Source organism: Eulemur rufifrons, chromosome 20, assembly GCF_041146395.1.
Source record: "Eulemur rufifrons isolate Redbay chromosome 20, OSU_ERuf_1, whole genome shotgun sequence".
Lineage (NCBI taxonomy): Eukaryota > Metazoa > Chordata > Mammalia > Primates > Lemuridae > Eulemur > Eulemur rufifrons.
In genome coordinates this window covers 13,784,245-13,797,665 of record NC_091002.1, presented here as the reverse complement: position 1 = coordinate 13,797,665, position 13,421 = coordinate 13,784,245, and the positions used below count along the sequence as shown (strand labels likewise).

The window sequence follows — 13,421 nt, the reverse complement described above, 5'->3', positions numbered from 1 at the left end:
CTCTGACCTCGTCAGCATTTCTCCATAAAATAATACAAGCAACACCCAGCTCTCACTTTCTTTCTTTTCCAGAATTAATGTCCTGGGTTCAGCACTATCTCTTTTTGTTTTGAGTGGGTCCTTCCCCCTTTCTCTGGTCAGCAGGTTTAGATGTAGGCAAACAACCGATTTCCTCTCACAAGAGAAACTAAATATTGTTTTAACATCAGATTCTAAGGGAATCAAAATCCTTTTTGGTGTGTTTTGAAAGTGTAATTGCCAGAGACAAAAGAACCCTGGGGATGGGTTAGCTCAAAGTCATACCCACGTGAAAGGGGAGCAGACAGCAGAGGGTCCCAGTGCAAAACACAAGAGATTCAAAGCTGGGGTCCGTGACCATGGATGCCACCAGGCCCCAGTCAGGGATTTCCCTGGATCCCTGACTGAAAGAAACCTTCTGTTAAAATAGGAAATTTTACACCAATATTATTCTGAGACAAAACCACTTCTCTTCTGCATGTGCAGTGCGTGGCAGTGTACCTCTGCTTCTGCCCTCCTCCAGCCTTCCTCCTGCCCTCTCGCTGGTGCCGTTCCAGCTGCTAACTCACTCCACTGTTGCAGTCAGGCCAACCTTTGTTCAACCGTTTTCCTAACGCCTTCCCTCTTCCTCCCATCTCCTACCCTACTTCAATTTAATTCCCGTGAGAACGGGGACCCCACCTTCCACAAACTCTTTGGACACCCCAAGACTTGTGCATCATCATCCTCATAACAAGAGCACACCTTTTCATTTGTTTTTAAATGATGATATAATGCAAACCCAAAGCACCCTGCATGGTGATTCGTTGCTGGGATTTGACTCCCATCTTTCTTCAAACATTTTTGCCATCCTCTAAGAGGTGGCACTGCAGAGATCCAATAGTGAAGCCAGGAGAAAGGAAAGTCTGAGAAGGGCTTGGGGCAGGTCCCAGTTTCTCTATTTAATTTGTCTGTGACTCTCCAGAGCACAAAATACGGCCGTAATAAACATGAAGCTAAAATGAAGACAGTTGCACAAACTCAATAGCAAGCTGTCTACAGGCCCAGAGTAAATGGAAATGATGGTTTTGTGATGGGGCTGAGTCTCGAGGAATACTCTGTTCTGTCTGGCTGGAAAATGGGCTTGAAGTAGAGGCCATACTCTCTCTCCAGTGCTCAAAATAAAGGAGTACAAATTCGTTACAAAATTAGCGACTGGCCCAGGGACATACTCAGACCCCTAGTTTGTCCAGGTGGTTTCTGGAGTTCAGGATGCTTCTTTTCAAATTCAGAGGGCACCAGTTTCCTGAGGAAATTGATTGAGTTCCTCAGTCTGGGGAGAGGAACTTAGAAAATGGTATTGTCAAGTGGCCTCCCTGGATTTGGGGATTGCACCATCCACAATTCTGTACCCCCACGTGTCCTCCCCATGTCACCTGTGGCCCCCTCCTTAGGCTCATCACAGCCATGAAGAGGGAAGTAGGTGGTGATGGAAACATTCCCTGCCTTGATTAGGGTGGCAGTCACTCAACTGTAATTGCATGTCAAAATTTGGAGAACTGTGCACCTAAAAAAAGTGAATCCTACCATATGTAAATTATAGTTCAATAAAAATAGATTAAATAGAAATCACAGCCTCTTCAGAACATCTAATGAAAGCCTGATTAAAACAAAATGAAATAAAGAAGCCCCGCTCTGCACCAGCTCCCTCTTCCTCCTTCCACATACCTCGTGGAAATCCTTCTCCGTTGTTGGGTCCTGAAGCAGTCACCATCCGAATGGGGAGACTTCTTCCTCGGGGCCGGGCATGTGGTCTGTGTGTGTCATGTGTGTCACGGCCAGCACTGACCTTGGGCAGCCACACTCTCCGGGCAGATAGAGCCTGAAGAATCCAATCATTTCAAACCCTATGTTGCAGTGGGTTGATGCTCATGGTGTCTTTTGATAATAAGAAGCTACACGTCTTTATTTCTACAAAGTCAGTACTCCCATTGCAGGCAACACAGTTAACGATCTGGTTCTCCCCCATTTTAAAAAATGCCCTTGCCGTTAGACCCGAATTCAATCCATTCATATGACCGGGGACGCTGCCTTTCAGTTGATGCAAAGTTGATGAAAGTTGAAATGAAAAGAAGGACACGATAGTCAACTGACCCCTCCCTGAAGAGTGGAGGCAGGTGCACCCCAGTTTCACAAAGACCCCAGAGCTCTTGGTGAGCTTCTCTTGCCAGGTAGACCCAAGCCCCTCATTAGAGCCTGTCACCGCCGACCCATGTCCCTTAGGACAAAGTCCTAGTCCTTAAGGTGGCTCATAAAGCATTGCTAGTTGGACTTCCACCCATCTGTGTCCGCCAGTGCCTCTAGCTGATTTGGCATCACCACCCATTGTCTCCGTCCTGTCACATAGGGGCCCGTCAGTGCCTCCCATTGCAGGCCCTTTGCACATGCTGTTCCCTCAGGTTGGGGCCCACCACACCCTGCGCCCCACCATTCCCTCTCCTAGTTGATTCCCATGTATCCTTCAGAGGAGGCGGTCTCCAGCAACCTTCCTTGGGGGAGTCTGATCTGAGACAAGGGCAGGTTCTTTTATCACATCACTTCATGGAAATCAGATCCATTTCCTGTAGAGTGCTTATTTCACTTGAGAATTGCACACTCGTTTCTGTGGTTGTTTGATTAATACCTATGTCTTGCCGCTGACCTCCAAGCTCCTGTCTCTGTAGACCCATCTTGTTGTCTTGAAGCTGACTGCCCTGTCTGACAGAAGCACTCTGAACTGTCCAGTGTCTACCACCTGCACGCAGATCAACAGGACAGAGTTTCCAAGGTGTGGTGCTGGCTGACGTTGTACAACATGGTAGAGTTGTCTCAGAAAACACAGCCTTAGGATTCTGACATTTTTGCTTCAGGAATTGGAGGCTATGCTGTCATCTACCTATGGTGAGAAGGTGAGAGAGATGGGGTGATTCACAACCTACAACCTGTCAGAGAAGAGCTTCAGTAGCCAAATTTGCTGGGATTCATTTCTGAGGCTGTGCAGCTAGAGCATGTTGCAGTTGACTCATCCTTGGCAGCAGCCTGGAGCACCTAAGAGTGCCAGGTATGTTGCTTTTAATGAAAGTCAAGAATTCACAGATGAGTAAGAAATTGTGTTCATCTTTGGTCAAAGAAAACTGCTGAGAAACTGGGCAGGAATCTGCTGAGTGACAGCCTGTCCTGTCCCAGTGCCATCTTCCCCACCGTCTGGAAAAATGGAACACCTGGCTTGTCATGGAACAGTAAATTAAAGGCAATTTAAAACGGCAAGGCAACTTCTCTGACAGATTGAGGGGTGGATGAAAGCTGTTCCTATCTGTGGTAGAAAATGTTTTCATTCATGTTGAAGCCAAAAGCTGCAACTCCTAGTCCTAGCAAGCAGGACAAGACGACCATCAAGATGTGCCTCTGTACCAGCATCCCAGGCAGGGGAAGTGTGTCAGTGGCCCTTGGAACCCTGGGGTACAGCTCCCTGACTTCAGTTCACTGCAATCTTGCTGCACACGAACCATGAGGGAGGGTTTTATGCAACCAGTTGTTACCAAGACCTCAGGGTCAATGGCAACCAAAGCCAGCAGTGCTGCTGACAGGCTCCAGACACACCCTGGACAGGTGCTCAGGATACTGGATACTTCGCTGCTGTTGAGCTGTCGAGCTCCAAGAATTGAAAAAGCTCCACAGCTGAAGAAGGGGACAGTGGACAGGATCCACCCGCTCCTTGCACAATTTATAACTGCAGGGTTGATGGCAGTGTTCATGCTCCTTTCTTACCAGTGATGGGGTGAGCACTGCCCTCCAGGAGTGTTTCTGCGAAAGCAGAGTTTACAGCTGGGAAGAACTACAAAGTCAAAACGTCCCTTTGTGCATATTTCAAGTGGGAAACTGAGGCATAGAGAGATTAAATCGCTGCTCACGGGGTGGCTAAAGCTGAGGTTTCCTGTCTCCCAGAGACTGTTCTTTCTGTCACCTGAAGCTGCTTCTCCTTCAGCCATCATCAACTAAGTTAAAAAGGTTGCAGTTTCAAAGTAAAATGTGTCTTATTTATTCTGTGCTGACCTGTGCAGCCGAACATGAGTGTTGCCAAGGCTCCTGGTCGGCACCCCGCTTGCTTATTGGAGAGTCTGCCCACTGTGAGTCACTGGGAGACTGAGGAGGGGGATCCCCATCCCCAAAAGGATCCCCAAAGGCCCAGCACCCATGCCCATTAGGGACCGTTGCCGGTGCCATGAACCCCTCACTTTGCTGCTGTCAGCCTGGGTGTTCTTTGCAATTCGGTTCAACCACATTTATCAGGTGCCAGGCACTGGGGGAACAAGTTCAGTCTTAAAAACCTCCAAGAAGTTACGGTTACCTAAGGCCCACACACATGGGCGCTGACTTAATCTGCATGCCCAAGGTCACTCCGGTGGGTGCCGATAAGTTAGGGATGGTGGGCGTCTGTGTGTGTGTGCATGCTTGTTGTGGGATCAAAGGGTTTCGTGCCTTAGTTAGAAACATCCAAGCCACAGCCGTGTCTCTGGTATGCAGTACAGACTTGGCTACACAATTCTGTCAGAGATAGATGTAGACCATCGGTATGGACCATAAACACCTGCATGCCCACCAACCCTGCGAGGCACACCAGATCAACACGGATTACCCCTCTCAGATCATTCTGCCGGCTGAAGGGGGCAAGTGTTTAATAGTTATATGGATTATAGACACCCAAAGGCAGTCAAGGCAGGGCCTTTCCTTTACATGTTGTTAGGAAGAAGTTGGCATCTATAGCAGTATGGACAGGAGCTGCCATGTGCCAGTGCTGGAAGGACCTGCTGATTTTACAGGAGAGCTCTGAGGACCTGGGGGATGTCAGTCCCTTGCCTGAGTCACACAACTCTTTTAAGTATAACAGAATCAGCGCTCAGCTCTCCTGTCTGTTTAGAACTTATCAAGCAGCTGCTCACATTGTGTGAAACTCTGTCTCCAGCCCAACACCCCCGGAGGAGAGCCTCCTTCTGCTTATCCCGGGCTCCGGCCACCTGTGGGAGTGGAGCATTCCCTTGGGCCTGGCCCTGCTCCATTGGTCCTACCTGCGTCAGCTCGCCTGTGCCCTAGAAGGCCAGGAGCCAGGCACCGTCTGCTAGGCTGACAGGTCCAGGGTGTTCTCTCTCCAAGTCTTCCTGCCAGGTCACTGTGGGCGCTGAGAAGCTGACCACCCTGGGGAGCAGAGAGGCTCACCCCCTGGGTTCCCTCTGTCTCCCCCGGGGAAGATCTTCTCCAGGAGGGTTAGGTCAGTCAAGCCCAGAAGTGGCTTTGGCGATGCTAAGCCAGGTGGTGTCCCCAAACAGTGTCTCATACATGTTTAGACCCATCTGGTTTTCACTCCAGATGCCAATGTAAGTGTTGTGAGCTTCTCCTTAGCCTCTTCCTCTGCTTCTGGCAGAAAGTGGAACTCAGGCTCCTCGTAAGCTGACTTTTTCCTTTTGAGACAGATAGTTTATCATTTGGTTTACATATTAGGTAAAAAGTTATGGCCTTTTGTGTTCACCTTACATGTTAATATCTACATGCAGCTGATGTTTTACTGAATGTTGACATTTTAAAATAGAGGGTGACAGAGCTGCCTGTTCTATCCCAAACCTGGGCTGATTTCCATCCCCACGCTCCCTGGTCTACTTCCCCCGCCCGGGCTCCCCTCCCACTCACCACTGGCATAAATTGCTGCTTTAATGAGGTCTCATGTTCCTACAACAAGCAATCAGGGACCAAAAATTACATCATAGCAGCTAGATGAGATTTTATTCTCTCTGCTTTTTTTTTATTACTGACCTGGTTTTATGTCTTGCAACAAATTCCATGTCATGTCGCTCCAAACCCTTTCTACTCTGGCCCAGGACAACCTGGGAGACACCTGTGATTGCAAGCAGGTGTTGGGCCTGGCGGGGTGACAAAGAAAGTGCCCCAAACTGTTGCACATAAGTCTCACTTAGCAACAAGAACACAGGAATAGATACAAAGGGAGTGAGCTTGGGGGCATCTTCCTTCCTCCCCCCACTCTATACATGCTGTGCTCCCCCCACAAGGCAAAGAGTCTGCAGAGAGGAAGGGCACTACCTGCCTCCACCCTCCCGAGTCTGTTCCCAAGCAGTCACTGTAACAAGTCATAGGCAGGTGGCCATTCTTTTCTGGCCACCTCCTGCTTCCCACCCCTTGAAAAATAGCCAGAGGTTCAGGAATGATTAATAAATACTCTAGCCCAGTACCCAGAGCAGTCCTACCCCTATGGAGGCGTCCTTCTAAAAGGCAGAGCCCTGGGTAGAGGAGAACAGCAGAGGGGTTCTGATGCTCTCGGGGATGGCACATCGACTGCTGGAAGGAGAAGGCTTTGGTAGGGACAGGTAGTAGTCCTTAGGTGAGCGTCCGGGAGATGCAGTCTGCTATGCTGTAACGGTGGTGCCCATCCCTTAGGAGGTGGCTAAGCCAGGTGGGGGGTGAAAGGCTCTTCAGAAGGTGGTGGTCTTGGTGAGGGGCGTGTGCTTGCGGCGGGGTTCTGGGTGCATGGGATCCTGCTGGCAGGGGAGCGGGGGGCACATGCATCCCGCCCCGCCTCTGCTCTTGAGAGCAGTGGCATAGTAGTCCAGGGGCTCTTCCTCGGCACCGCCAGCAGCATCTAAGAGGCAGCAGCGCAGACAGAGAACCCGCTGGAATGAACGACGGAAGTTGTCGGAGAGGAAGCCATAGAGAATGGGGTTGGCGCAGCTGTTGGCATAGCTGAGGATGAGGGACACGTGGTTGACGGTGGCATCAAGGCTGGTCACAAAGAGGTTCAGCAGCTGCACCACATAGAAAGGCATCCAGCAGAGCACAAAGACGGCGACGACCATCAGCACCAGTCTAGTGATCTTCTTCTCCGAGCGCCGTCGCTGCTGCCAGCCAGCCCGCAGCGCCACCGCCCGCATCTTGCCCACGATGAGCAGGTAGCACAGGCCGATGGCCAGAACCGGCAGCAGGAAGCCCAGAAGGAAAGTATAGACCACGAAGACCGCCGACCACGCCGGGTGCGGCCAGTGCAGGTTGCAGGCCACAGCCTGGCCCCCCCGAGCCGGCTTGGTGTCTGCGAAGATGGCGATGGGCAGGGTGACCAGCAAGGACGCTAGCCACACGCCCAGGTTGATTAGCTTGGCCACGCTGGGCCGCCGGTAGGTGGCTGCGCGCAGAGGGTGCACCACGGCCACGTAGCGGTCCACGCTGAGCACGGTCAGACAGAAGACGCTGGTGAACATGTTGAGGCCATCGACGCTGAGCACTGCGCGGCACAGCACCGACCCGAAGGGCCAGTGGCGCAGGGCGGCTGACGAGGCCACGAACGGCACGCTCAGCATGAACAGCTCGTCCGCGATGGCCAGGTTGAGCAGGTAGATGTTGGTGGCCGTCTTCATCTTGGCGTAGCGAAGGATCACAAAGATGACCAAAGCGTTGCCCACCAGGCCCAGGAGGCACACCAGCGCGTAGATGCACTGGATGGTGACCATGCCCGCCGCCCCCGAGCCCCCTGTCCCCGCAGCCACCTCATCTTCTGCCGGAGCGCGGCTGGTGTTGGCTGCAGGGGGCCAGGCAGTCTCAAGCCCTTCCTCTCCCCCAGGGGGCAGCGTTGCGGGGGCGCTCATGCCCAGGGGTGCCCGCCAGCGGCGGCAGAGCGGGACGGAGCGAGCGCAGCGCAAGAGACCGCGGGCGGCCGGTGGGGCGGGGGTGTCGCGCGCAGACGCGTGGCTCACAGCCTGCTCCGCCTAAATAGCGGGCGGCTGGCGCCCGGGAGCGCAGCCAATCCCTGCGCCGCGCGCCCACGGCTGCGGGGTCCCTGTTGGTTCACACCTGCCCGGGCCCCTCCGCACCCGGACTCCGGGGAGCAGGTGCCCCGCCCCGCCCGCCCTAGTCCTCCCGGGCCCCGTCCCGTTTTCCCACCTCCACCACCCCACCCCCCACCCAGCCCGCTGCTGACTCCACCCGCTCCCCCTGCCGCACCCGCCCTGAGCCCCCAGCCGGCCCAGGCTTCCCTCCTCCGCTGCCCAGGGTCACAGATCCTGCCTTCTCCAGCCCCCAGTCGTCCACTCCGCTGCCCCGCTCCCCGGGACTGCAGCCGCGGAGCTGGGAGTCTCCGAGTCCTCCGTTTGGGTAACGAGGGGCCCGGGATTGGCCCTGCACGACCCCGAACACCCAGAGCCAATTGCCTCACACCGGTCATCCTCTCCCCGCCCCTTTAATCCTCGCGACGACCTGTCCCATCATTAGACCCATATTATACAGGCGGAACCTGAGGCTCCTTCCCTGTCGTGCTGAATTCCAGGCTGTCAGGGGGTCCCAGTGTTCCCGGCTTCTCCCGCTCCTTCCCCTCTCCCCCACCCGACCCTGACAACCTCGAGCTCCGGGGCCTTTTCGCTTAGTTCTCCGAGGGGTTGAGGTGGGGTGGGTGCAGGGAATGGAGGTGGACAGACGGAGGCAGAGAAGCCACGGAAGAAGGCCAACCTGGGTGCTCTGTGCACGGGGTCCGCTCGGGAAGACAGTGGCAGGTGCTAGAGCCGGATGCCTGGGAGCCCTCACCTTGGGACCCTGTCAGTCATCCACCTCAGGTCTCCATCCCAGGTCCCTGAAATGTGACTGCGGAGGGGGTTGGTAGGGAAGTGTTGAGGTTCCTGCCTGGGTTTCCCCCTCCTCCCAAACTCCAGAGAGTGTGAGCTCACTGGCGCCCCTGGGCTGGACACTCAGCAGGCAGCCCCCACCCCGGCCCTGGCTCCCTAGCTGGTCCAGGGTGCAGTGGAATCTCCGAAGTGGGGGTTTGCCTTGGAAAATTATTCTCAAGGTATCACTGACTTTTAGGAGCCCAGCTGGCTTTAACCCCACCTTTGTGAGGCGGTGGCCTCCTTCTACCCCCAGCACAGCCCTGAAAGGTCTCTGGTGAGTCTGGAAGTGGCTTCCTGGGGTGGGTCCAGTTCTCAGGTGGGGTGGCTGGAGATGGGGGAAGAGTAACGATGCTTTAGGCCAACTGCAGGTACCCTTTCCAAGGAAGGGGTTGGAGGCTGCCCCTGCTCTTCATCCAGGCTTGGGATGGGGGTGCAGGTGTGGTCAGCACTGGTGCAGCACTGTAGTTGACACAACCCCTGTCCCCAGTTTCTGCCACCCAAATGGACTCATCGGGAATATTTGGCCTGGCACTTCTCCACCCCTTTATGTTCACTCCCTAAGTTGGTCTGTCCTTTCTTCTGGTCTCATTGACATCATTGTCCCTAAGGGAGAGACCCTTCTCTCAGAAAGGGAAAGAAGACATCTTTGTCATTCTACATGATGGCAGTGTTTAGTGGAAGGGAACAAGGGGAGCCTCAGATTTGGGTGGGAGGAGGAGTATGGGGGCTTTTTCCTTTAGTCGTGGACTTGGGGTGATCCTTAAATGGCCCCTCTGCACACAGCCTCCTCAGCCCAATGGAGAGGTTCTGGGAGCTGTCCCATCTTCCTGGACTCCTCTTTTCTGCTTTCCTCTCTGCTCATCTAACACTCAGCCTCCTCCCTTTCCTGAGAAAGTATTTCCTGTTGTCCTGCCTAAAGTGTGAGGCTTTGGAATCTTTCCCATTTCTACTTTAGAGAATTTTCCTCCTAACGCTTCCTGATCCTGCCCACCCACCAGCACACACATGTACATACATCTGAAAGCAAAGTAAGCTAGCATTTAATCAGATAAACACATGCTTCTGCTTCCATGGTTATTAGACATACGTGGTAAGCAGTTCATGTTAATGAACTTGATGGATGTAATATCATGAACATCCAAAACCAGCACTCTGGAGTCCCGGGGAGCCGAGGGATGGAGCATTCGTTTATTCATTCATTCAATCAACAAATAATAATTGAGAGTCTCTGTCCCATGCCCAGCACTGCCATGGGGCAGCATTCAAGGTAACATGTAGGCTCCCTGGTGTGAGATGACAGCCCACTGTGTACAGAGCTGCTGGGACCCTGTGACTTTCACCACCACCTGGCAGAAGAGCAAATACAAAGTGCTTAGGATCACAGAAGAAGGGCAAGAGTGGGAGGGGGCCGCAGCAGGCATTGCAGAGAAGACAGAGAGCAGGCTTCTGCTGTGGCAGTGAGAGGCAGGGTGGCTTCCAGAGCAGGTGCTGCCAGGGGCCTGGGAGCAGGTGAGAGGTGTCTGCAGCGTGGAGTGCCTGCCAGGGGAGTTGGGTGAGGAAGGTGCTGAGGCTGCAAAGGCTTGAGGGAGCCTTGTGTGCCCAGTGGAGGCCTGAGGCCTTCATAGAAGCATGGAAGTGCAGAGGGTGTGGGTAGGTTTGGTGTCAGGGTCAGAACTGGGATCTGTCTGGCTCCCTGGCTGCTGGCATAGAACGGTGGTGGGTCCAGGTCTGTGAGATCTGCACAAGGAATCCTTTGGGGCAATATTGCAGGCAGGAGCTAGTGTTGCACCAAGGCTGCTGCTGCAGGGAGCAGAGCAGGACGTGCCCAGTCACTCAGGCACACACTCTGGGCGGAGCAGGGAGCATTGTAGGGTAGCCTGGCATAAGAGTACTGGCCTTGAACTTAGGCTGCCTGGTTCAAATCCCAGCTTCACCTCTTATGCAGCTTTGGGCAAGATCTCCAAACTCTTTGTGCCTCGGTTTCCCCATCTGGAAAGTGGGTAACTACCTTGTGAGGTGCTGTGAGGATCTACCACACCAGCACACATGCAAGGACTGGGAGAGTACACGGCCCTGTGGTCAGTTCGCCTGGTTATTTCTTTTTTGACACTTTTTAGGGTGGCTTTAAAGGTAGAATCTGAATGATGAGACTAAAAGGAGGTCCCCTGCCCCCACCTGCTCCCACACTTCAGCACATGAGGGCAAAGGGGAAGGGGTGATGTGGGCCACTATTTTTGTTTTTGTTGTTAGCTGTACGTAGGTTTCCTTTTATGGTCTTTTCACATCTAACTTGTATTTAAAGCAATCTTGACACGTGGGCGAAGTGTGACTACTCTCCCCACTTTTTCCAAATGACCGGAACCGAGCAAGCTTCGCTGACATAGCCTGCCCCTTATTCTGTCCCTAGCTCACACCTTGGTGATGGGCTGTGCTCAGCCAGATCCTTTGGAGAATGAAAGGAGGCTCTGGCAGTCACCATGCTGGGACAGCATAACCCTGGCTATTCCAGCCAAACCAGGACATGTGGATTCTCTAATCCTGGGGACTTTCCATTTTAATTTATTCATTACAACATTAAGTGACTTTTATGAGTATAGTGTAATTTTCAATCAGAAGAAAAAGATTTGAAAGGTAGGCACCAAGTTAACTTCCAAGGGGTTGATGTTTCTCTCTCCAAAACATTTTCTGGACTGGGTTTAGCAATGGTGAACACCAGGTGTGCATTTCACCGATAACCCCAGGAGCTGCTGGGGGTTGCTCTGAAATGTCTTTTGTGTCCAAGGAGAGTGGGGACCACTCTGTTTACAAAACATCCTCCCAAGACTTCTGTGTTAGGGAGGAATCAGAGAAGAATCTGAGATGTGGATCACTCAAGCACAGGGGTGTTTGACCCCTCCCGAAATGACAGGGGAGCCACATGGCTCTAGGGAACGTGACCCTTTCCCACCCATATGTGTTTCCACTTCATCCTCAAATTCCACTAGGTCACAAACTCTGAGCCCATGTCAGATGTGGGGTTCAGGGATTGGGGAGGGTATCTTAGGTGTTAAAAATTACACAATGAGGAAAACAAAGTTGTGTTGATACCAAGAGTCCCCTTTTTCTACACAGCATCATCCCAGTGACAGAATCTCATGTAGGTGAAAAACAGGAGATTAGGAGATTCAGGTCTGATATGAGAATTCTTCCCTAAAGTCAAGAAGAAAATCATGAGGCTGAGGTAGTCGGAGTTTGATTCCGCTGACAGCGTGAGGTGGGTGAGGTGGTTTTTGAGTCTGGAGGCAGCATAGCCTGCTGTGACTGCTTTGGTGTGAATCCTGGCTTCCTTGCATACCTGCTGTGTGGCCTTGGGCAAGTTACTTGACCTCTCTGTGCCTTCCTGCCCTGTACAATGAGATTAATCCTAGCTCCCTCACAGGTGGGCTGTTGTATGGGCTAAGTAAACTGGCAGACAGGAAGCAGTTAGAACAGCGTCTGGCACTGGTGAGCTCTATATGTGTTTATTATTATGAACACCCCAAGCCAGGGCTCTGGTACTTGGTAGTTCGAATCTCCCACGTGCATCTACTTTTGCCCCTTAACATGCTGACGTTAAACAGCCCTCTTTGTCAGAGTGTCTTTCCTGGAACGTGTTAGTTGTTGGGATGTGACGACAGAAGGGGAGGTCCAATCCTGCCCTGGCACCTAGGACATGGGTCTGACCCTGCCCCAGCTTCCAGGAAATCACTTCCCTGAGTGCCAGGCACCCTCTGCACGTGGGGTTTGCAGGGCAGGCTGCATGTTGGAATCACCTGGAAGCTGCACAGACAGTGAGGCCAGGGCCCGTCCCCCTCAGAGACTCTGAGTTAATAATTAGTGTGGAGAGGGGCCCAGGCATCCATATATTTTGAAGCCTCCCAGGTACTTCCGAAGTGCATGGATATGGCACTTAGTTAGATGGAGGGACAGGCAGGCAGGCAGCCTGGGGACCACAGTATATAGATATTACTGTGCCTCCAGGAGGGCTGGAAGAAGAGTCAGGAGAAATGTCAGGAAAGCCAAAAAGAGACCCCTCTGCTCAGAGGTGCAGGAAGCCAGAGACGGGGGAGGGGCAGCCTGGGGCCTCATGGCAGGGAAGGCCAGGACAGCAGGGTACCCCCGGCTATTCTCTCCCAGGACACTAAATTTGCACCCAAAGTTGAAATTATCCCCTACCTTTCTCCACCAGAGAGGAGACCTAGAGAAACATTCACGCTGCGTGCAAGTGCTGGAAAACGATGTCTGTTGATAAGATGTTTTTCAGCCGGCCCGTCCAGCAGCTTTGCTGTAGGATGTGCACCCTGGGGCCTGCTTCTGCTCTGCTGATTGCATGCCTGGCGTCAGGCCCACGCTGCTCCCCTGCACTTTGGCAGGAGCGGCGTGGAGCCCGAGCTGGGCTGGATTCAAGGGGCCTTTTCCTCCAGGTGATGAAAGGACCCAGCACACGCCCAGCTGGGCCCAGCTGCCAGGAGGGCCTGCGGAGTTTCCAGCCAGTGATGACAGCGTGAGCCAGGGCCCGCAGCACGGCACCCTCAAGCCAGAAGGAGCAGCTCCTTTGTTAGAGACGTGAACTTTCTTCTCCTTTCTCCTCCTTCAAATGTGCCGCTGAAGGAGCTCAGGAAATTTCACTCCAAAATATGATTCCTTGGTGTAAAGAGTATTTTGAATGAAAGGCCCTTAGAGATCCACAGGCATTGCAAGGGATTCTCCCTC

General features: G+C 53.1%; 1 protein-coding gene across 1 annotated transcript; it reads right to left on the bottom strand.

Annotated features, from left to right (window-relative positions):
- Positions 1-6,515: 6,515 nt before the first annotated feature.
- Positions 6,516-7,679, bottom strand: SSTR4 (somatostatin receptor 4). Its single transcript, XM_069496290.1, has one exon. The coding sequence runs from the start codon at positions 7,677-7,679 to the stop codon at positions 6,516-6,518; it is 1,164 nt and encodes a 387-aa protein (XP_069352391.1).
- Positions 7,680-13,421: the final 5,742 nt, after the last annotated feature.

Excerpts from the sequence above, each read along its gene's own strand:
- SSTR4 (XM_069496290.1), bottom strand. The coding sequence starts at position 7,679 with ATGAGCGCCCCCGCAACGCTGCCCCCTGGGGGAGAGGAAGGGCTTGAG.